The sequence below is a fragment of the Saccopteryx leptura genome, chromosome 2, assembly GCF_036850995.1.
Source record: "Saccopteryx leptura isolate mSacLep1 chromosome 2, mSacLep1_pri_phased_curated, whole genome shotgun sequence".
NCBI classification, from domain to species: Eukaryota; Metazoa; Chordata; class Mammalia; order Chiroptera; family Emballonuridae; genus Saccopteryx; species Saccopteryx leptura.
In genome coordinates, this window is record NC_089504.1 from 365,719,165 (window position 1) to 365,739,501 (window position 20,337).

The 20,337-nt window shown below is 60.2% G+C and overlaps 1 protein-coding gene across 9 annotated transcripts in view; it reads left to right on the forward strand.

Moving 5' to 3' along the window:
* Positions 1 to 20,337, forward strand: part of TOM1L2 (target of myb1 like 2 membrane trafficking protein) — a 106,576-nt gene that overhangs the window by 61,450 nt on the left and 24,789 nt on the right. For all 9 annotated transcript variants that reach the window (XM_066365032.1, XM_066365035.1, XM_066365033.1 and 6 more), the window contains 4 exons: positions 7,406 to 7,540; positions 9,239 to 9,403; positions 12,244 to 12,360; positions 20,107 to 20,240. In XM_066365032.1, the coding sequence (XP_066221129.1) occupies positions 7,406 to 7,540; positions 9,239 to 9,403; positions 12,244 to 12,360; positions 20,107 to 20,240 (551 nt within the window). The remainder of the gene's footprint in view (positions 1 to 7,405; positions 7,541 to 9,238; positions 9,404 to 12,243; positions 12,361 to 20,106; positions 20,241 to 20,337) is intronic.

A 20,337-nucleotide genomic window follows, 5' to 3' on the forward strand; every position in this document is an offset into this window, starting at 1 on the left:
TGGTGCTGTGGCACAGGAAAGAGAGAGCCTGCAGGAGCCAAGAGGAGAGGGGAGGACCCCCCAGGGGGTGGGGGTGAGGCTGTGAGGGCTGGCTGCAGGGGGATGGGGGTGGGCTTAGGAGGGGCGGTGGCGTGAGGCTGGAGAGCAGAGAGTGGCCTGAGCCGGGGAGCCCGCTGGCTCACCCTTTTACCCGCACCCTGTGCCTAGGAGTCCCCGCCAGCACCTGGGAGCGTTGACTCTTCTCCATCATTCAGTCGGTCCCGAGACCTCCCGCCCCCTGGTGTGCAGCACACGTCACACGCGCTCTGCCCTGTCCCCCTCTTGTGTGCTCCTCAGGACCTCTGCAGGTGCTGACTGTCCGCTCGCACTCTGAGCTCCCCGAGAGCCCAGGGACCCGGTATCCAGGGTCCAGAGCAGGTGCCTGTGTTGTCGGTGTTCAGTAAGAGGTTGTTTTCTTAATGAGTGAGTGAGTGGCATTTGCTGAAACTCTTAAGAAAGGAAGGAGTGTGGGTGACAGCAGAGCCCTCACCCGCTGCCTCACGTTGTCCCTGTGCCTTCACCTGGCCACCAGACAGCTCCCTCTCTCCCCCTCTCTCCCTCTCTCTCTCTCTCTCCCTCCCCCCCTCTCTGTCACACGCACGCATGTGCACTCACGCATGTGCACGCACACAGGCACACGCACACACACACACACACACATCATCTCAGCCCCTCCCTCCCCACTCCCACCTATGCCCCCAACAACCCCCTCGCTCTGGGATGTCCCAGCACACTGCCTGTCAGCCAGTGGGCCCCAGTGCCCCCAGTATTTGATGTCAGGGAAATGAACACTGGCTTTTTCTCACCGAAGATGGGGCGTCCCAGCCCCCAGGGAAGCCAGGCGAGGTCTCTCTGGGGCCAGGCCCAGACGGAACACTTCCTGTGGCCGGTCCCAGCGGGCTGTCAGCTGCTCCCTTGCAAGCACAGCACGGCAAGGGTCACGATCCACACTTCTTCTGCTGACTGTGGGGACTCCTGCCGAGGGCAAAGGCTGCACTGTCTGTGGCCCCCGGCTCACCCTTGGATGCCAGCCCAGCACACCCTGCCCTGACCTCCAGAGCTTTCCCCATCGGTCACCACCGCCTCCCAGCCTTGCTCCTCCTGTGGTCTGACCTTGTGGGTAGTGTAACCTGTTTATGGTCTGCGTTCCTGCCTCCCCCCCAGCCCCGGGTCAGTTAGGTCAGTGCAGGGTAGCTCCGGGGCCCACACCTGCGTTCCGAGGATGCCCCCTGCTGGCCCGGCAGCAGCATGTGCACCGGCCTCCAGGGACCCAGGAGGCATGAGGCCAGGCTCCAGTCAGGCCAGGCCAGGACGCGCTTGACAGTCTCCCTGGTCCACCTGGGAACACCGAGGGCTCTAGGTAACAGTGCTTCCGGGTGGGCCTGCCCAGGTGGTGGCGCTTCCTGAGGAACTTGTCACGGCTGACCAGTGCAGAGAGCGGGCAGCCGTCAGTGGGCAGCACGCGTGGCTTCTGGAATGGGGTGGACAACGAATAAACAAGGTCAGGCTTTTCTTTTACTTTTTACTGAATTATATATATAGCAAATCACATATTAACCAAGCACATACAACTCGATAAGTCTGTACAAACGGGACACATCCATGTCACCGGCCGTGTGTGGGAAGCAGAGTGAGGCACACTCCGAGAGCCCTGCGCCCGGGAGGACCGCCCGCTTCTCGCTGCGCAGGGGGTTCTTCCCACTGGCCTTCCTCTGCGTCTGCGCCGGTGCTCTGCCGCGTCTCTGTGGCGTGCTGTGTTTGCGGGCCTCGCCTCGTCACCCTCACCGAGGGAGACCTTGTCACTGAGCACGATGGCCGGCTTCTGCTCCCGCTGCTCACGCCCTGGTGCTGTCTGCTGGGTGGGCGTGCGCGGTTCCTCGTCTCCCCGCCTCCGGGGGCGCGGAGGGCGTGCGCGGTTCCCTGTCTCCCTGCCTTCGGGGGCGCGCAGTGTTTCCACGGGCTGTGATGAAAGATGCTGCACCCCGGCCAGGTAGCCCGTAGCACGGGGGGTTAGAACATCGTCCTGAAGCGCAGAGGCTGCTGGTTTGATCCCAGTCAGGGCACATACAGGAAAAAATAGATAGATGTTCCTGTCTCTCTCTCTCTTTCCTCCTTCCTCTCTTGCTAAAATCAATAAATAAATGTTTTTTAAAAATAAGAAAAAATGCAGCTATAAGCATCTAGCACGTGTCTTTGGTGAGCATATGTATTCATTTTATTGGGTATAGAGTTGAATAGGTGAAGCTACCCTCGTTGTTGGTCAATGGTTGAACATTAGCAATTTTATGTGGTTCATCCTAACAGCCAGGAGTGAAATCGCTGGCTGGTGGGGAACGCCCCGTCCGCTTCAATAGTTGCACCTGCAGTCTGCGTTTTCTTCTCCCAGCGTGAGGGTTTAGCTGGCTCACACCCCACCAGTGTGCCCTATCTGCCTCGTCACAGCCCCTCTGAGGAGTACGCAGATGTATCGCATCCTGTCAACCTTTTTTTAACTTCTTTGAGAAAGAAGGTGATTTTATTTACCTGCTGAATGGAAATAAAGCCCCCAGAGAGCCTGACAGCTCCCCCTGGGAGAGCTCTAGACCGTCATAAAACACAGCCAGGCTGAAGAGAGGTGCCGCTGACTGCGGGTGCCAGAGCTGTGACAGATCCTCCCTGTCACCCCGTCACCAGGACAGTCTTGGTGCTCTTCAGAGCCCACTGGTCGGGAGGTGGCACTGAGTCAGTCCCAACCCTGACCTCAGGAAGCAGGGCCCTGAAAGCATTTACCCTACTCAAGTGTGAGTGCGCAGGGGACCTACCCGCTGTGGTGTTTGCCCTTTGGGGAGGGAGCCGGTGTCCCTGGTGGCAGAAGAGGAAACATCTGGAGAGCAGAGCGGCCCTGTGAGCAGCGTGCCAGCGTGCTCCCTCCCAGCCTTTGAACTTGTCTGAAGAGCAGCAAGGTGGCCACTCGGCCATCAACCAGCCAGTGCCGGAGACGGGCACCCTCAGAGGGCACCAGCACCGCCGTGGCACTTTGCTTTCTGAGGGCACCCTGCCAGCACCACCTCTCTGGGGCGCCAGCGTCAGGTTGGGGACCTAGGGCACACCAGGTCCCTGAGGTTTTCCGCCCCTCCCCTGGAAGAGCTGCCCCATTCTCTGGGTCACTGTCTGTCTGGAGGGGCTGCTGCTTCACCACTGTCACCTCAGTCTGCTGACAGCCTGCGTGGCCGGCTTCCTCTGCTCTCTGAAGTAGAGCAGTCAAGATGCTTAGTAGCCACGAGGGTGGAATTCAGGCTAACTCAACAAACACTCACTGCTCCTTCTCTGTGTGAGTGCGAGGCCACATGCCTTCCGAGGTGTGAGCTAGTCGGGAAGAAGACAGCAGCCCAGGTGTCTGGGCTGGAAGCACACAGCGTCTCTGGGTCTCTCCCACATCTGTGTCTGCATGTGACCGTTCCTACAGAGGTGCCCGCACTGCCCGCCCCGGGCTGGCCTCAGAGTCTGTGGGTAGGGACCGTGTTCACGAACACTTCAGAGGGGAACGTGTTCACAAACACTACAGAGGGGACCGTGTTCACAAACACTACAGAGGTGCCCGCACTGCCCGCCCCGGGCTGGCCTCAGAGTCTGTCGGTAGGGACCGTGTTCACGACCACTACAGAGGTGCCCGCACTGCCCGCCCCGGGCTGGCCTCAGAGTCTGTCGGTAGGGACCGTGTTCACGACCACTACAGAGGGGAACGTGTTCACAAACACTACAGAGGTGCCCGCACTGCCCGTCCCGGGCTGGCGTCCGAGTCTGTCGGTAGGGACCGTGTTCACGACCACTACAGAGGTGCCCGCACTGCCCGTCCCGGGCTGGCGTCAGAGTCTGTCGGTAGGGACCGTGTTCACGACCACATGTTCTCCCAGCAGCCACCCCACCTGAGCTGCACAGGGGCCCCGTGCAGGGTTGGGGAGGGTGTGGATCAGCCAAGGCTGCTTGGTCACAAGACACAGGTGCCTCCTTCAGCTTGCCCAGGCAAAGAGGAAGGCTCGTCATGGGAAGACAGGGCTGCCTGGAGCCCTGGGGTACGACGGGGCCTGGGCAGAAGGGACCAGAGAAGCCTCCAGCTATGCCCCTGTGTGTCTGCACCTCCCAGCACAGCAGCTGCACCTTCCGAGCATGCGGGCTGGGGCTGGCACATGGCCGCCTCCCAGGGCCCACTTCTGTAGAGGACAGCTTCACCCTCCCAGACAGCAGCCCAGCAGTCCTGAGGTCCAAGGCTAGACTCCTGGGGGGAAGAGAAGCTGACGGGTCCAGTGAGGGCTGTGTCTCCCCCACCCCTGCTTCCCAGTCCCACGGAACAGAGGCCTGTCGATCCTCTCTTTAGGCGAGTGCCCCCGGAATTACCGCTGGCTGGAGGGAAGAGCGATGGTTCTTTGATCTTCATTCTTCTTCTCTCCTTTAGCTGGGACAGAGAGTGAGATAAATTAAAAGGGCCCCCTGAGTTATTTGTCCTCCCATAGAAATAGAGGCCCAGAGCAGCACCAGGAAGAACTGTCATCCTGTTTTCTCTCAGCCTTCCACAGTAGGCTGTGAAACTAGACTAAGATGCTCAAGTTTGGGCATAAACTGAAATGCTAGCGCTTTTGAAGCTGGAGTTCTGAGACCAGGCTGGAGCTGGAATCCGGTGGCTGAGGCCACAGCAGATGGTGCAGGATGAGGCTGGGGCGCTCCCGGGGGCTGCCTGCATCCTTGCTGCAGCCGGCTGCTATTTCAGACAGGCCTCAGCAGGCACCTGTGTCCCGACTCAGAACTCAGAAGGGTGCATGGGCCGACCCAGGAGCGGCTGTGCTGACGCTGGGTTCAGACCCCTGAGTGTGCAAATGGAAATAAGCGTATCACAGAAGCGGGAGCCCCGTGGGTTTGTACAAAGTGAGGTGCGTCCGTTGTCATTAACAAGACTTTTTGGAAGCTGACCTTTTAACTTGAAGAGGGTCTCCTTGTTAGAGGTAGAATTTCTGTGGTTGCTTTGGGATTGGTTGGGACACGTGGCTGGGGCCAGGCAAGGCAGTTAAATGTGGAGACAACAGCAGAATTCGCAACAGAACCCCGGCCCGAGGCTCTGCCTTCTGCTGTGGGTATGGGCGGTGGGGGCCGGCTTGGAAGAGCTGGACCCTGTGCGGGCAGCCTTCTGGGTATACTCCTCTTTTCTAAGTGTATTCTGTAACTTCCAAAGAACAGATTTCTAAGAGTTTTATCAATCCGTGATAAGTAGCCATGTCCGTGATAAGTAGCCATGTTTAGAGGCTTGTTCTTCCCTCCTGTGCTGTGTTTCCATGTAAGGGAGTCCAGTGGCCATGCTGTCCTGTAGGTTCTCACTGTGGGCGTGTGAGTGGACCTGTGGGCAGCACGGGCTTTCCCGCCCCACGCCTGTGTCATCTCGCCCGTCGGGACAGGCTGGGCAGGCCGCCTCCGCCCCCACGCTCTCTCATCCACAGGGAACCCCAGGTTCGCCTCCTCCCCAGTCACACACCAGCTGCTCCTGTCCTTTCTGCTCAGTTTGACCGAGGTTCCCATTAGGTTCACCAAGAGGAATTGCACGAGGCCCAGGGGGCAGAACGGTGAAGTTGATGAGCTCATCCGGGCGCAGGTGGGCCGAGGCCCAGAAAGGCATCAGCCCTATGAAGAGGGAGTCTGGGGAGCGCAGAGGGTGGGACAGCTCCTGCTGACGTGGGCACTGCCCGGGAGCTGGCAGAGCGTGGTCTGTCCCTCGGAGTCTGGGTGGGTCGGTCTGTGATCGGCCGGTTCCAGGAACACCGGCACGGTGTGTCCAGCCGCTAAGTCTCTCAACCACGTCTGCTCCTCCTGGGTTAGACTGTGGTCACTGTGAGCTGCACAGGCCTAGTGAAAAGGGGAGTGAGAAGGGGCAGAATGGAGCTCCTGTTTGTTCCACCTCACAGCCCCTTCTCCACTGGTCAGGGCTCTGCTGAGTGCAGTGCAGAGCGGAGATGGGGCTGCAGACCCGGGGTGCCCTGGCCCGGGCGGTGGACGGTCCTCGTCACCCTTCTCCGCTGGTCAGGGCTCTGCCGAGTGCAGTGCAGAGGACACGGGGCTGCAGACCTGGGGCGCCCCGGCCCGGGCGGTGGACAGTCCTCGTCACCCTTCTCCGCTGGTCAGGGCTCTGCAGAGGGCAGTGCAGAGCGGAGATGGGGCTGCAGACCCGGGGCGCCCCGGCCCGGGCGGTGGACGGTCCTCGTCACCCCTTCTCCGCTGGTCAGGGCTCTGCAGAGGGCAGTGCAGAGCGGAGATGGGGCTGCAGACCCGGGGCGCCCCGGCCCGGGCGGTGGACGGTCCTCGTCACCCCTTCTCCACTGGTCAGGGCTCTGCTGAGTGCAGTGCAGAGAGGACACGGGGCTTCAGACCCGGGCGCCCTGGCCCGGGCGGTGGACGGTCCTCGTCACCCCTTCTCCACTGGTCAGGGCTCTGCTGAGTGCAGTGCAGAGCGGAGACGGGGCTGCAGACCCGGGGCGCCCCGGCCCGGGCGGTGGACGGTCCTCGCCACGCCCTCTCTGCTGGTCAGGGCTCTGCAGAGTGCAGTGCAGAGATGGGGCTGCAGACCCGGGGCGCCCCGGCCCGGGCGGTGGACGGTCCTCGTCACCCTTCTCCGCTGGTCAGGGCTCTGCCGAGTGCAGTGCAGAGGACACGGGGCTGCAGACCTGGGGCGCCCCGGCCCGGGCGGTGGACAGTCCTCGTCACCCTTCTCCGCTGGTCAGGGCTCTGCAGAGGGCAGTGCAGAGCGGAGATGGGGCTGCAGACCCGGGGTGCCCTGGCCCGGGCGGTGGACGGTCCTCGTCACCCTTCTCCGCTGGTCAGGGCTCTGCCGAGTGCAGTGCAGAGGACACGGGGCTGCAGACCTGGGGCGCCCCGGCCCGGGCGGTGGACAGTCCTCGTCACCCTTCTCCGCTGGTCAGGGCTCTGCAGAGGGCAGTGCAGAGCGGAGATGGGGCTGCAGACCTGGGGCGCCCCGGCCCGGGCGGTGGACGGTCCTCGCCACGCCTCTCAACTAAACAGCACCAGAAATGGATTTCCTTGCCATGAGGGGCATGCCAGCATTTCAGGATATGCCTCAGAGCTTGGGTGTTATTTCTCCGTCTCTTCTCCAAGGAAATACTACATATGCTCAATTAACTCTTGTGTTTTGTTCATGCTCAGCAGCACCGTTGGAAAACCAGGATGTGCCATCTGTGCTGTGGCAGAGTGGGCAGAGGAGAGGCACTGAGCAGGCTAGGCCAGGGCAGTGTGCTGTCGAGGTTGGGGGACACTGGCCTCAGAGCAGCTGGGCTGCTGGGCCCCGCCCTGGTGAGAACCGCTCTCTGACAGGCCTCTTTCCTCCTCCCAGGCCTGGGCCGACGCCTTCCGCAGCAGCCCTGACCTCACGGGCGTCGTGCACATCTACGAGGAGCTGAAGAGGAAGGGGGTCGAGTTCCCTGCGGCAGATCTGGACGCACTGTCCCCCATACACACTCCACAGCGGGTGAGCTTCCAGCTGGCCTTTTCTAGAAAGGCCTGTCGCAGAACACGCAAGCCAGTGCCACCACCCTTCTGCTGCGCCGTTTGAATTATTCAGCTTGTCATCACGCTTTCTTAGAGCTCCAGGGCATTTCTTTTTAATAACAAGGGGAATGCAGGAGCGAGACAGCTGGTTGACTGGTGATTAAGTGACTGCGCTGTCTCCCCCCAATTTCCAGGCTGACTGTGGGAGAATATAATAGAGGGATCATTTCAGACGTGTTCATGGAAATGGCTGCTTGGGGAAGCCATTCTCTGAGGGTCATTAGCACCTGCTTTTCAGAGGCCCCAGGAATCTGGGGTGGGGATGCCAGCCTCTCCCTCTGAGAGCAGCAGAGTCCCTGAGCTTGGGAAGGCGGGGCCGCTGGATGCGCCCCTGAGCATGGGGCAAAGAGCAGCTTCTGGGTTTTCAGCTGTACAAGTTAATCATTGGATCTAAATGGGTCCATTATCAAATGGATCTAAAATTTATTTTGAGCTGTGAGCCTCCAGCATCAGCCCAGACGCCCCTGTGATTCGGAGCACATGGGAGCAGCACTTGGAAGCCTCCCGCTGACGCTTCTGCAGCGTGGGAACGCTCTGTGCTTCAGAATGGAGAGCACGCAGGTGTGCTGTGCACCCCTTCCCAGGGAAGCTGGAACGCACCCCCTGGCTGAGAGTCTGCCCCGGCTGGCCGGGAGAGAGCCAGGGAGCTCAGGGTCTGGTGGAGGCACCTCCCTCACAACACTGCCTCGCGGGCCCCTCTCTGCCGTCTCTGAAATGGGGCGAGCGGACAGCACGCCTGTGCAGGTCTGTCATGCGAACAGTTAGTGCGCAAGAGGTTTTCGGAGATGCCGGAGAGGAAGGCACCAGGGTCATCCTTTCCAAAGCAGCGTTTTCATTGTGATCCCTGCGAGCCACTCACGGTGCTTTGTGTAGTAAATATAACCTCTTCCATTCTTCTAATCATGACAGAACTATGTTATTGTTCCTGTAATTACAAAGAACATTCAGTAAACTGCGTAATTATTATTTATATCAGTCCGCTTTTGAAAGCCAGAATGTAATTTTATGGCACCAAATAAGGATTCGTGAGTAGCAGAACTTAACAGTGGCCCCTCTGCCCTGGGGTCCGGAGGAGACCCTGGTCGGGGAAGCAGGACCGAAGCTCTTCCAGAGCGCTCTCCTGCTGGGCGGTGGGGTCCGTGAGGGAGGAGCCCGTGGGGGAGGAGCCCGTGAGGGAGGAGCCGTGAGGGAGGAGCCCGTGGGGGAGGAGCCCGTGAGGGAGGGGCTGTGAGGGAGGAGCCCGTGAGGGAGGAGCCGTGAGGGAGGGGCCGTGAGGGAGGAGCCCGTGAGGGAAGGGCCGTGAGGGAGGAGCCCGTGAGGGAGGGGCCGTGGGGGAGGAGTCCGTGGGGGAGGAGCCCGTGAGGGAGGGGCCGTGAGGGAGGAGCCGTGGGGGAGGAGTCCTGGGGGAGGAGTCCTGGGGGAGGAGTCCGTGGCAGCCCCCTTCCTGGCGGAGAGACTGGGAGCAGAGGGCATCCTCGCGCATCACCGGCCAGCTGGCGAGCGGGGCCCCCACGTCTCGGCGGCAGCTGTGGCGGGAGTGCTGCCCGGGGTGCGTAGGTGCCAGGCCGGCTGCACGGACAGCTCCCGTGAACAGAGGGCTTTGCTGTTGCCATGCCAGAGTGTCCCCGAAGTGGATCCAGCCGCCAGCGTGCCCAGGTCCCAGGTGCAGCAGAGGACGAGCGCCGGCTCCGTCTCCGTCTCCGCGCCTCCCCCTGCGCCCTACTCCACTCCGCAGGCCCCGGCTCTCAGTGTGGCTGGCCCCATCACCGCCAACTCCGAACAGGTACCACGACCCCAAAGGCAGGCCGCCAGCTGTCCTCACCTACACTTCCAGAGGGTCCAGCCCCTCCCCTGAGGACCTACAGGTGGGGGGGAGGACAGTCAGGACGGTGTGGTCCCACTGCGGGGGGCAGTCCCCAGTGCCCTGAGCCCAGGGAGAGCAGTGGCTGGGTGGCCGCGAGGGAGCTGGTTCTGTGGGAGGTCCTGCAGCTGGAGCAGGCCTGTCCAGCCGGCCGGGTGTGTCCAGAGGCAGAAGAGTGTGGTGCACTAGGGAAGAGCAGGTGGGTGGTCAGAGGCAGAAGAGTGTGGTGCACTAGGGAAGAGCAGGTGGGTGGTCAGAGGGAGAAGAGTGTGGTGCACTAGGGAAGAGCAGGTGGGTGGTCAGAGGCAGAAGAGTGTGGTGCACTAGGGAAGAGCAGGTGGGTGGTCAGAGGCAGAAGAGTGTGGTGCACTAGGGAAGAGCAGGTGGGTGGTCAGAGGGAGAAGAGTGTGGTGCACTAGGGAAGAGCAGGTGGGTGGTCGGAGGGAGAAGAGTGTGGTGCACTAGGGAAGAGCAGGTGGGTGGTCGGAGGGAGAAGAGTGTGGTGCACTAGGGAAGAGCAGGTGGGTGGTCTGGAGGGCGGGGAGGGTGCAGCCCTGGGTGGGGAGGAAGTGGTGGCAGAAGGCGAGGCCAAAAGCAGAGGAGCGGAGTTGCGTTGTGAACAGCCTGCGTGCCACGCAGAGGGGATTAGAGTCATCCTGCGGGACGGGTCAGCCGCCAGAGCGCACGACCCTGGCAGCAGGGTGCCTGTCTGTGGAGGCCGAGGCTGGACAGGGAGGCCTTCGGAAGCATTCCTCCTGCCTTATCCCAAACGCTGCCTGCCTCCCCCGAGTGACCTCCTGAGAGGCCAGTGACCGTTAACCCCAGGCTGGACTTTTCAGATGAGATGTGGGGTCTCCACAGTTCCCATTAGTTGAAATTTGAGAATGGTCAGACTTTTAAAAAATTGACACAATGTTTATATATTTAAAATCTGTATTTAATACCTGTGACAATGTCATTATTGTGGAACTTTGTTTAGGCAGAAGGTCAGGCCAGCCTCTGGTTTACAGAGTGTGGAGCCAGGGCCCGCACATCTCGCGCCTGGCTGCTCTGAGCAGGTGGCGTGGTGCAAGGAGGGAGAGTGAGCTATGGGTTAGCCGGGCTGGGCTGCCTCCGCTCTGCTGCTCAGGGGAGACTCGAGGTTGTTTAGCCTCCGTCTGCTGTCCAAACGGGGCCTCCCTCTCACCCGGCGGGCGGTCCTGGCCTGGGGGTACTTGAAGGATGTGCAAACCCGGGTGCTGTGCGCAGCCAAGGAGGAGAGACCGTGAAACGCACAGCTGAAGCGCGGAGTTTCCAGGGTCCGTGGGCCTGGCTTCGCTGAACTCAGCCCGTTCTCAGCACCTGCCTGGCGGGCAGCGGGGAAGGAAGGCCTCTGGCCCCGGGCTCTGCTCAGAGGGAAGGGAGCGTGTTTGGAGCTGGATGTGCTGAGACCCTCCGCTGACTTGTGGTCAGTGCGGGAGCCTGGGAGCAGCCCTCCCAGCAGCCAGAACAGACCGGAGGAGGCTTTAGAATGGATGAGCAGCCTGAGAGTTGCCCCTGGGGGAAATGAAAGCAGAGGCAGGCAGGAAGCCAGCCTAGCTACAGGCCGAGGACTTCAGAGCCCCTGTGGTTTCTAGCTGTTGCAGTCCTGGGCCTCCCTGGCCAGAATCCCAGCCAGGACGCAGGCCCCCATCCATCAGGCAGAGCCAGAGGCAGAGAGGGGCCTTGTGACCTCGCCTGTCACCCCAGTTGACCCTTCATCCCATCTCTCCATTAGTAAACATTTACTGAGGCCTCCTGTCCCTGGGCCGAGGGTACGGACCTCAGCCCAGCAGAGGCCGTGCCCCCAGGACCTGGGCACAGGACCAGGAGGGGCCTGCAGGGGCGACTGTGGGGAGGCTTCACGTGAACGTGGGTCAGATGCAGTCCAGAGTGATGGCGAAGTCCAGCTCTGGACACGAGCCGTGTTGGGGGGTGTACACCGACACTGTGGGCATCCTCACATGTGACAGCAGCCGTGTTTACTGGGGGCACTCTTATCTCCTCACGGGGAGCAAACTGAGGCCCAGAAAGCTTAGGGTCTGTCCGTGGTGCTCCCGCTGTGGGAGAGATGGCCCGGGCCCAGACTTTGGGGTGCTCTGCCGGGTGGGCTTTCAGGGGGTCGTGTTGTCCCTTGGTAGGGAGCGAGGTGGGGAGGGGTCTCCTCTGTAGTCTTCTCTCAGTCCATCTCCCTCACTCTGGCCATACCAGAAAAATGGGGTTAACACTGGCCAGCCGGTTAGAACCATAGCATTTAGATTATAAACTGCTCGGAGCCCGAGTCTATAACTAGAAGGTTCTGGATCCCAGTGCTGACGGGTCTTGGGGACCACGTGCTCCACCTTTCACCTGAAAGAGCAGAGACCGGGGCCTGAGGGAGAACTCCCTGCTCGAGGCCCGTGCTGGGAGGCCAAGATTGCGCACCGTTCTCTCTGGGCCCCGCACGCCTCCCCTGCACAGCGCTGCCCCGGTGTCCTGGGCAGTCCCCAGAGACAGACTCCTGGTAACTGGTGGCCTCTGCGGTGGCCCCGCCCAGCACTCTCGCACCCCGTCCAGCACTCTCACGCCCCGTCCAGCACTCTCAGAGCCGCCATCCACCTTCCATGCAGACCAGACGGAGGCAACAGGCTCCTTCAGCTGCACTCACTCAGAGGGGGAGCAGGTGTCACCAGGAATGGGACTGTCACCAGCCAGGTACAAGTGACTGAGCTCTCCTCCCTGTTCTTCTCCTCCTGGCCCCGCAGGTCACCAGGCTGCGGAGCGAGCTGGACATTGTCCGAGGAAACACGAAGGTCATGTCTGAGATGTTAACGGAAATGGTCCCTGGGCAGGAGGATTCATCCGACCTGGAGTTGCTGCAGGTGAGGGGGACCCCATCTTGTGGGAGCTCTGGGCCCGGGGAGGGGACACAGCAGTAAGAGGAGGTGGCCTGCATCCATGCAGGTCCAGACTCAGCTTCACGCTTCCTGGAAACGGTCAGAGGCCAGTGCTAGGCTCTCTCTTTAGTATTTTCCTTAATAACATTTCTTTTCCTAATGATAAAATGCCAATCGCAGAATACATGCCCATCTAAAGAAAAAGGGAGTTCAAATAATTTTTTTTTAAGCCAGCATCCACAAATAACCACTGTCAATGCTTTGAAATATTTTCTTGCAGACTTTTTTCTGTGTTTATTTCAAATGTAGTTGAGATGAGATGATATCATGTGTATGATTTTGTGGGTTGCTTTGCTCCCTCAACATCCTCAGATGTTGTAAACGTTTGCAATGGGACTTCAGCCTGTTCTGTACACAGAGCCTTCTCGTCACGCCTCCTCCTAGACCAGGCATCCCCAAACTACGGCCCACGGGCCGCATGCGGCCCCCTGAGGCCATTTATCCGGCCCCCCGCCACACTTCCAGAAGGGGCACCTCTTTCATTGGTGGTCAGTGAGGAGCACTGTATGTGGCAGCCCTCCAATGGTCTGAGGGACAGTGAACTGGCCCCCAGTGTAAAAAGTTTGGGGACCCCTGCACCTTCCCCAGGCCGAGAGGAAGCTGATCCTGCCCTTTCCAGCCAAGGATTCCCAGGCCGACGGCACTCCCTTTGTGATCTCCGAGGCCTTCCTGCCACCTGGCCTCCTCCTCTGGACTCCTTGCAGACCTGGGAGCAGGGCTGGGAGGGGTCCAGGAGCAGGCTTGCCTGCAGGGATGCCCTCAGAGCCGGAGAGCCTGCCTCAGACCCGTGCCCCAGGCCAGCCGGCCCAGAACTAGCGACAGGTCTGCGCCACGCCATCTCAGACAGCTCCGCTCTCTGTGGAAGGTGACAGTGGCCCTGCCCTGAGAGGCAGCGGCCTCCTGAAGGGTGGACAGCGGGTGCTGCACACTCCCGCGTGCGGTCCTGTGCTGGCCTGGTGAGCTGGTGTGAGTGCCTCGTGGCGGGCCTGCTCTTGCTACTTCTGTCTGTCAGTGCCCAGAGTGGTCAGTCTGGGCCCCGAGTGCCGCACCTCCAGCCTGACATCCCCGCAGCCTCAGAAAGCTCGGCTCCAATGGCCTGTCCCTCGGGAATGCGTGCAGCCGGAGTGCTGTCCTGGTCCTGTGCTGTTCTTGTCACGCGCCCCTCATTCTCCAAAGCCATCTGCTCCTGGGGCTGAGGGAGGGCAGATGTCTGTTTTGGGCCTAACACCGAGCAGAGCCCTAGAGGCGCAGGGCAGCAGGGCCGAGATCCGTGCTCCGGAGGAACTCACGGCTCAGTGCAGGGACAGACAGGCGGCAGCTCCTCTGCATGGAACCCGCCGAGACAGCACGCTGCTCTGGAAGCAAGCGTGGGGCCCTCTGCCAGCCCAGGCTAGGAGGCCTGAGCGCCCGCCCTGGTCCCCAGACCTCACTGGGGGGCCTGCAGCAGCCCAGGCTAGGAGGCCTGAGCGCCCGCCCTGGTTCCCAGACCTCACTGGGGGGCCTGCAGCAGCCCAGGCTAGGAGACCTGAGCGCCCGCCCTGGTCCCCAGACCTCACTGGGGGGCCTGCAGCAGACCAGGATAGGAGACCTGAGTGCCCGCCCTGGTCCCCAGACCTCACTGGGGGGCCTGCAGCAGCCCAGGCTAGGAGACCTGAGCGCCCGCCCTGGTCCCCAGACCTCACTGGGGGGCCTGCAGCAGACCAGGCTAGGAGGCCTGAGCGCCCGCCCTGGTCCCCAGACCTCACTGGGGGGCCTGCAGCAGACCAGGCTAGGAGGCCTGAGCGCCCGCCCTGGTCCCCAGACCTCACTGGGGGGCCTGCAGCAGACCAGGCTAGGAGGCCTGAGCGCCCGCCCTGGTCCCCAGACCTCACTGGGGGGCCTGCAGCAGACCAGGCTAAGAGGCCTGAGCGCCCGCCCTGGTCCCCAGACCTCACTGGGGGGCCTGCGGCAGACCAGGCTAGGAGGCCTGAGCGCCCGCCCTGGTCCCCAGACCTCACTGGGGGGCCCTCTGCCAGCCCAGGCTAGGAGGCCTGAGCGCCCGCCCTGGTCCCCAGACCTCACTGGGGGGCCTGCAGCAGCCCAGGCTAGGAGACCTGAGCGCCCGCCCTGGTCCCCAGACCTCACTGGGGGGCCTGCAGCAGACCAGGCTAGGAGGCCTGAGTGCCCGCCCTGGTCCCCAGACCTCACTGGGGGGCCTGCAGCAGCCTAGGCTAGGAGGCCTGAGTGCCCGCCCTGGTCCCCAGACCTCACTGGGGGGCCTGCAGCAGACCAGGCTTCCTCCGGCGAGCAGGTCCAGGTCCCCAGGCCACACTCCATGGGACCCAGCGTCCCATCAATGTGTCACTGACCTCCACTCCCGGTCGGGGGGTGGGGACGGCAGGGGAGGTCCTTCCAGGCATTACCCGAGGCACCGGAATCACAGATTTCTCCAGAAACAGTACAGAAACAAGGGCTTCTTGAGGCAGCTCTGTGCTGTGTCAGCATCAGAATTCCTGCTGACAAGGGGTTTGCAGTGGACAGAGCCGAGCTCCTGGCAGCGGGGGGAAGGCTGAACAAAGCCAACATGCTTCCCGACAGCCAGAGCAGACCCAGACAGCAAGAATACTCTGTGCGTGCATGTGTGTACGTGTGTGTGTGTGCCTGTGTGTACGTGTGTGTGTGTGTGTGTGTGTGTGTGTGTGTGTGTGTGTGTGTTTTAAAACAGGCCCATCAGCCAAGACAAACAGAACCTAATCTCCTGGCGTCAGCTCACAGTTTTCAAAAATAGGTTGCTTCCCATGACGTTTTCCTTCCCTCTGTTTTGTTCCAACTCTGAGCCTACCAGCCCTCCCTGTTATCTTATAAATCAAACAGAGAAAGAACAGCTCTGAGTACCAGTGGGAGGCTGTCGTTTCAGCACAGAAGATTCAGGAGTCGGGAGGCTCTGTGTGAACAGACAGGCTCCCCCGGATGCCGGATGCCGGCACACTCTTCAGTCACTCCTGACATCTCGCCTCTTCTTTCTTCCCCATCAATCAGAAGCTGGCCGGGCAGGGTCTCCCAAGGGTCAGGGCCAGACCAGACAGTGAGCCTTCCACATGGGAAAATGGCACAGTCTGCTCGGAAAGTGACACGATCAGAATGTGACCCAAGGACCCCTCCGTCGAGTTGGAGGGCAGCCAGACTGCTCAGAGGAGAGGCTGTCTGGAGCTCACAGTGCTGGCCAGCACCATGGAAATAAACACTTTTGTCACCAACCCAGAGGCTCACGCCAACAAAAGCTGCTCCGTCTCCATGTAGATTGCTGGGCAGGAGGGAGGTGGAGGAAACGGGCAGAGAGGAAATGGATGTACTGGCGTGACAGACCGTAATTATGGGCGGCCGTGTCCCGACTGCTTCCTGCGCCTCACAGAGCTCTCTCAGGTGCAGCCTGCAGAGCAGCATGGAAGCTTCTGGGGAGAGCTGTTTGTCTGAGGACTCTGGGGGGGGGGGGTGCAGCTGGTGGCTGAGGGAGGCTGGGCCGCTCCCTCCACTGTGCTGTCAGCGTAGCTGGACTCGGGGGTGGGGGGCTAGGTAAGGCAGAACACCCGGCAGGGGCAAGGGCAGGAGCAGGAGCAGGGGCAGGGGCAGGGGCAGCTGCAGGGGCAGGAGCAGGAGCAGGGGCAGCGGCAGGGGCAGGGGCAGCGGCAGGAGCAGGGGCAGCGGCAGGGGCAGCGGCAGGGGCAGGAGCAGGGGCAGGGGCAGCGGCAGGGGCAGCGGCAGGGGCAGGGGCAGCGGCAGGGGCAGGGGCAGGGGCAGGAGCAGGAGCAGCGGCAGGGGCAGGGGCAGGAGCAGGGTCAGGGGCAGCGGCAGGAGCAGCGGCAGGGGCAGGGGCAGGAGCAGGAGCAGCGGCAGGGGCAGGGGCAGGAGCAGGGGCAGGGGCAGGAGCAGGGGCAGGGGCAGCGGCAGGAGCAGGGGCAGGGGCAGGAGCAGGGGCAGCGGCAGGAGCAGGGGCAGGAGCAGGGGCAGGAGCTCCTCTCGGGATGGGGCATGCCGCCGTGCTCTGCGTGCTGGGAGAGCCTTCCAGGCGCCTGGTCCAACTCCACCTGTGCGCCTGCTCAGGGTCCCTCAAGAGCAGTTTGCCTGCCTTGTTTTTCTGAACACCCTGAGCAACGGGCTGTTCAGAGCAGCCCATGGAAGCATTTCCGTTTCCAGGTGGGCATGCTGGTTAGACTTTGGGAAGCAGCACAGCAGGACAGGACGAGCAAGGGCTGAGGGGTCGCTGGGGTCATGTCTGAGTCCAGCCACTGATGAGCTGGGTGACGCTTGGCAAGTCCCCTGTCCCTAGAAGCTTGGAGTACTCACTGCCACCAGGGAAGGTTTGGAAATCGTCTATTTACAGTGCTAGCACAGAGTGGCACCAGCCAGGCAGCCACAAGTCAGAGCTTCTGTGGTTAGTACAGCACACCCAGCCGGAGTCAGTCTCCTCGTGACTGCTGCCTTGGTCTGTCTGTAACAACAGTGGGCAACAGTTCCTCTTTCACACGGTAAATCCTAAACTATCTGAAGACCACCTGTGGCCTAGTCTCTGCGTGGTGCAGATGTGGCTGTTGGCAGCCCACCTTGCTGATGACCAGGCAGTTCTCAGCAGGAGACAAACATCATAAAACTGAGGGCTTCCTCGTGGGGCTGTTAAGCCACGTCCTCCCATCCTGTGCAGGGCGCGTGGCCTGAGCTTTGAGGTTCTGCATCTATGTCTGCTGAAGTCCGTGCCTTGGCTGCAGTCTATGAGGCCAATTTTTTGGACTCAAATGATCCTGATGCTATCATTTGGTACCTTCTGTCTCTTTCACATTAACTTCTTTAGTTTTGTCTTCAATGAAGAACTTTTTATTAATTCGGTGATGCTAAAAATGGGTAGTCTACCTGGCCACCCACAGTGATGACAGGAACCTTCCTCCATGCTCTTCTTCCAGCAGCAGGAGGTGGGTCTGTCCCTCCTGCTGCTTCCTTCTCACATCTCCTTCCAGCGAGGCCAGGACCGCAGGACGGCAGGACCGTCTTCTCTGGGGACACCTGGTTGGTTCGACAACTTCAGCTTCATTATTACCCCTTTCTCTTCAACTTAGAATCTCTTCTCCCACCCTGTCCTTTTCAGCTCTCGGACACAGATCTTCAAGACCTTACTCCATGCTCCTTAGAGCTTGGAGAAAGTTCAGAGGACGCCCGTAACAATGAGTAAGGCTGTATTGAGAGGTGGGGGTGTGAGTGTCCTTTGAAGAGAAGATAAAGGCGTTGGGAATAATTAGACAGAAAAGAGAAGATATTTAAAAGATGTTCTGATAGACAAAGGGCTTCTGCACAGAGCACAGTAACCAGTTGTTCTCGCTCTCTGTTGAGAGAACCAGACAAAGGTCCAAATCTGAAATCTTCAGCGTTGGAGAAACGCCTGTTCCAGCGGTTGCCTGTGGGAAAGGGCACTGAGGAAGCCGTGGGCTCTCAGCGCCTTAGGACCGAGGAGAGTCGCTCTGTCTGAGGGGTTTGGAGGTGCAGGGAGGCAGAGGAGGTCCCCCAGCTGCACCTGCCATGGTCCAGCTGAGGATAACCCCACGGAGGCCATGCAGGTGGCTAGCTGGTGTTTGTGGTAGCAGAAATCTTCACATTCCGGTCCTCTTTTTGCCTTTGATCTCTTTGTCTTTTTCCTTACTATTTAATTTTATTTTAAGACAGTAACTTAAAAGGTTAAAGCACAGAGTTGGTAAAACTTTCTCCGCAGAGACCTCTCCGAAGATGGCTGACTCAGAAGGCCCAGGCCAGACCCTCCGGGTGCTCCTCTGGGATCCGAGCTCAGGGGGCTCCCTGCCTGTGGGGCAGGGGCTCTTCCAGCCGTCCGTCACCCCAGCGGAAGGCAGTAGGGAGCTGGGCAGCTACTGCGAGGCTGAGGCCTGTGTTTCTGGTGCTTACAGTCCATGAGATCACTGCACCCTGTGTCCTTGGGTCTCAGTCCTCCTCCAGTGTCAGAGCTAGCAGAGGTCTCAGAAATCACCTCCCTTTTTCCGAACACTGTAAAATGTTGGATTTTTTTTTTTTTTTTTTTGCAGAGACAGAGAGGAACAGACAGGCAGGAAGGGAGAGAGACGAGAAACATCAATTCTTCCTTGCGGTTCCTTAGTTGTTCATTGATTGCTTTCTCATATGTGCCTTGATCAGGGGGGGCTACAGCAGACCAAGTGACCCCTTGCTCAAGCCAGTGATCTTGGGCTCAAGCTGGTGAGCCTTGCTCAAACCAGATGAGCCCGCGCTCAAGCTGGCGAGCTCGGGGCCTCGAACCTGAGTCCTCTGCGTCCCAGTCTGACACTCTATCCACTGCGCCACCGCTCGGTCAGGCAAATGTTGGAATTCTTACCTCCACAAGTCAAATCCTACAGAGAATTGAAATATTTAAAATAGATAAAAACAGAGCCGCCCTGGCTACTCTAGGGTGGAGTGCCCCAACCCCCCTTCTCTGAAGGTAGAATGGTAGTCTTAGGAAAACCAAGAGGGGGAATCTGTTCCTAGAAAAACCCAAAAGGTCCAGACACTGGACTTGCTGTGCCTGTGGACCAAGACAGACCGACAGCACCATTCTGGCTGGGCGGAGGGCTGGCTGCAGGGTGAAGCCAAGACCAAGGGCACTGTTCCCGTACCAGACAGACAGAGCCCAAGGGCCCAGCAAGCCAGAGAGTCTCCAAGTGAAGCTTTCGTCGTTAGGGCGAACCAGACCCTTTTGTACCCAGCTGCCTAAATCTGGGTCTGGGTACCTTCTGTCTTGAAAAATACAGCTCTACTGGGTGATTCTGGGCTGACCCACACGAACCAGGCTGCTCTTCTCTGCTGCCCCCACTCTCGGGGAAGGAGCCCCCCAGGCTGAGCAGCCGTGGAGGAGTGGCAGCAGAGGTCGTGTCCAGGCCTGGGTCTGGCTGGCCATGATCTACTTACTCAGCGATGGCTGGTCTGTTGAGGTCCCAACCTTGCTCCTACCTGGAGGATCAAGCCTAGGACACTCCTCCCCCTTTAGCAGTGACTCCCTAACGGTGTCCTAGGTCCCCTCATGCTGTTGCTGGGAGTGTGAGTAAACTGGCCTCATTCGTTGGAAGGTTCTTTCACTCTTACCAGTCAGTTTTCTAAATGGCCATGCACTTCCACTCAGAAATTCCAGTTCTCAGCATGTCCTCTGGAGGTGCTGGCTTGAATGTCTAAGCATGTATGTGTACAACTGCCCATAGCTGCGTTAAGCTGGTTGGCCAGGAACAGAGACCACAACCTGACGCCCCAAAATATGTATAGAAGACTGGTGCGAGACAATAGAACACACACAAAGGGATGAGCCAGTCTGTGTGAAGTGAGGGGCAGAGGTACGTGGAGTACCCTATCGAAGAGAAAGCAGCTGTGAAGAGTCATCTCTTGGGCTTTACAAGTAGTTTGTACAGACGTGGCTTACGCATGCAGAGCAGTGTGTGTACACATCTGGGCACCTGCCTGTCTACTGGGAAAGAGCTGGCCTCCTCTGCGGTGAGCGGGGGGCCTTCTGCTCTGCATTCTGTGCACATCTGGCTTGACGGACAAGGACGCAGCCCTTTCGTGACTTTTCCACAACAGTACACGGTTTCCCAGAGGCCGTGGGGCAGGACAGAAAGCCCAGCCGGCAGGCTGCCGCAGTGTGTGTGTCCGCAGGAGCTGAACAGGACGTGCCGCGCCATGCAGCAGCGCATCGTGGAGCTCATCTCCCGCGTGTCCAACGAGGAGGTCACCGAGGAGCTGCTGCGCGTCAACGACGACCTCAACAACGTCTTCCTCCGATACGAGAGGTGGGGCACGCGCCTTCCTGTTCCCCCGGGAGAGGGCTTTCTTTCCTAAATACGGGGGGAGAAAAGAGACGCTAGATCTGGAAAATAGTCATCAGAG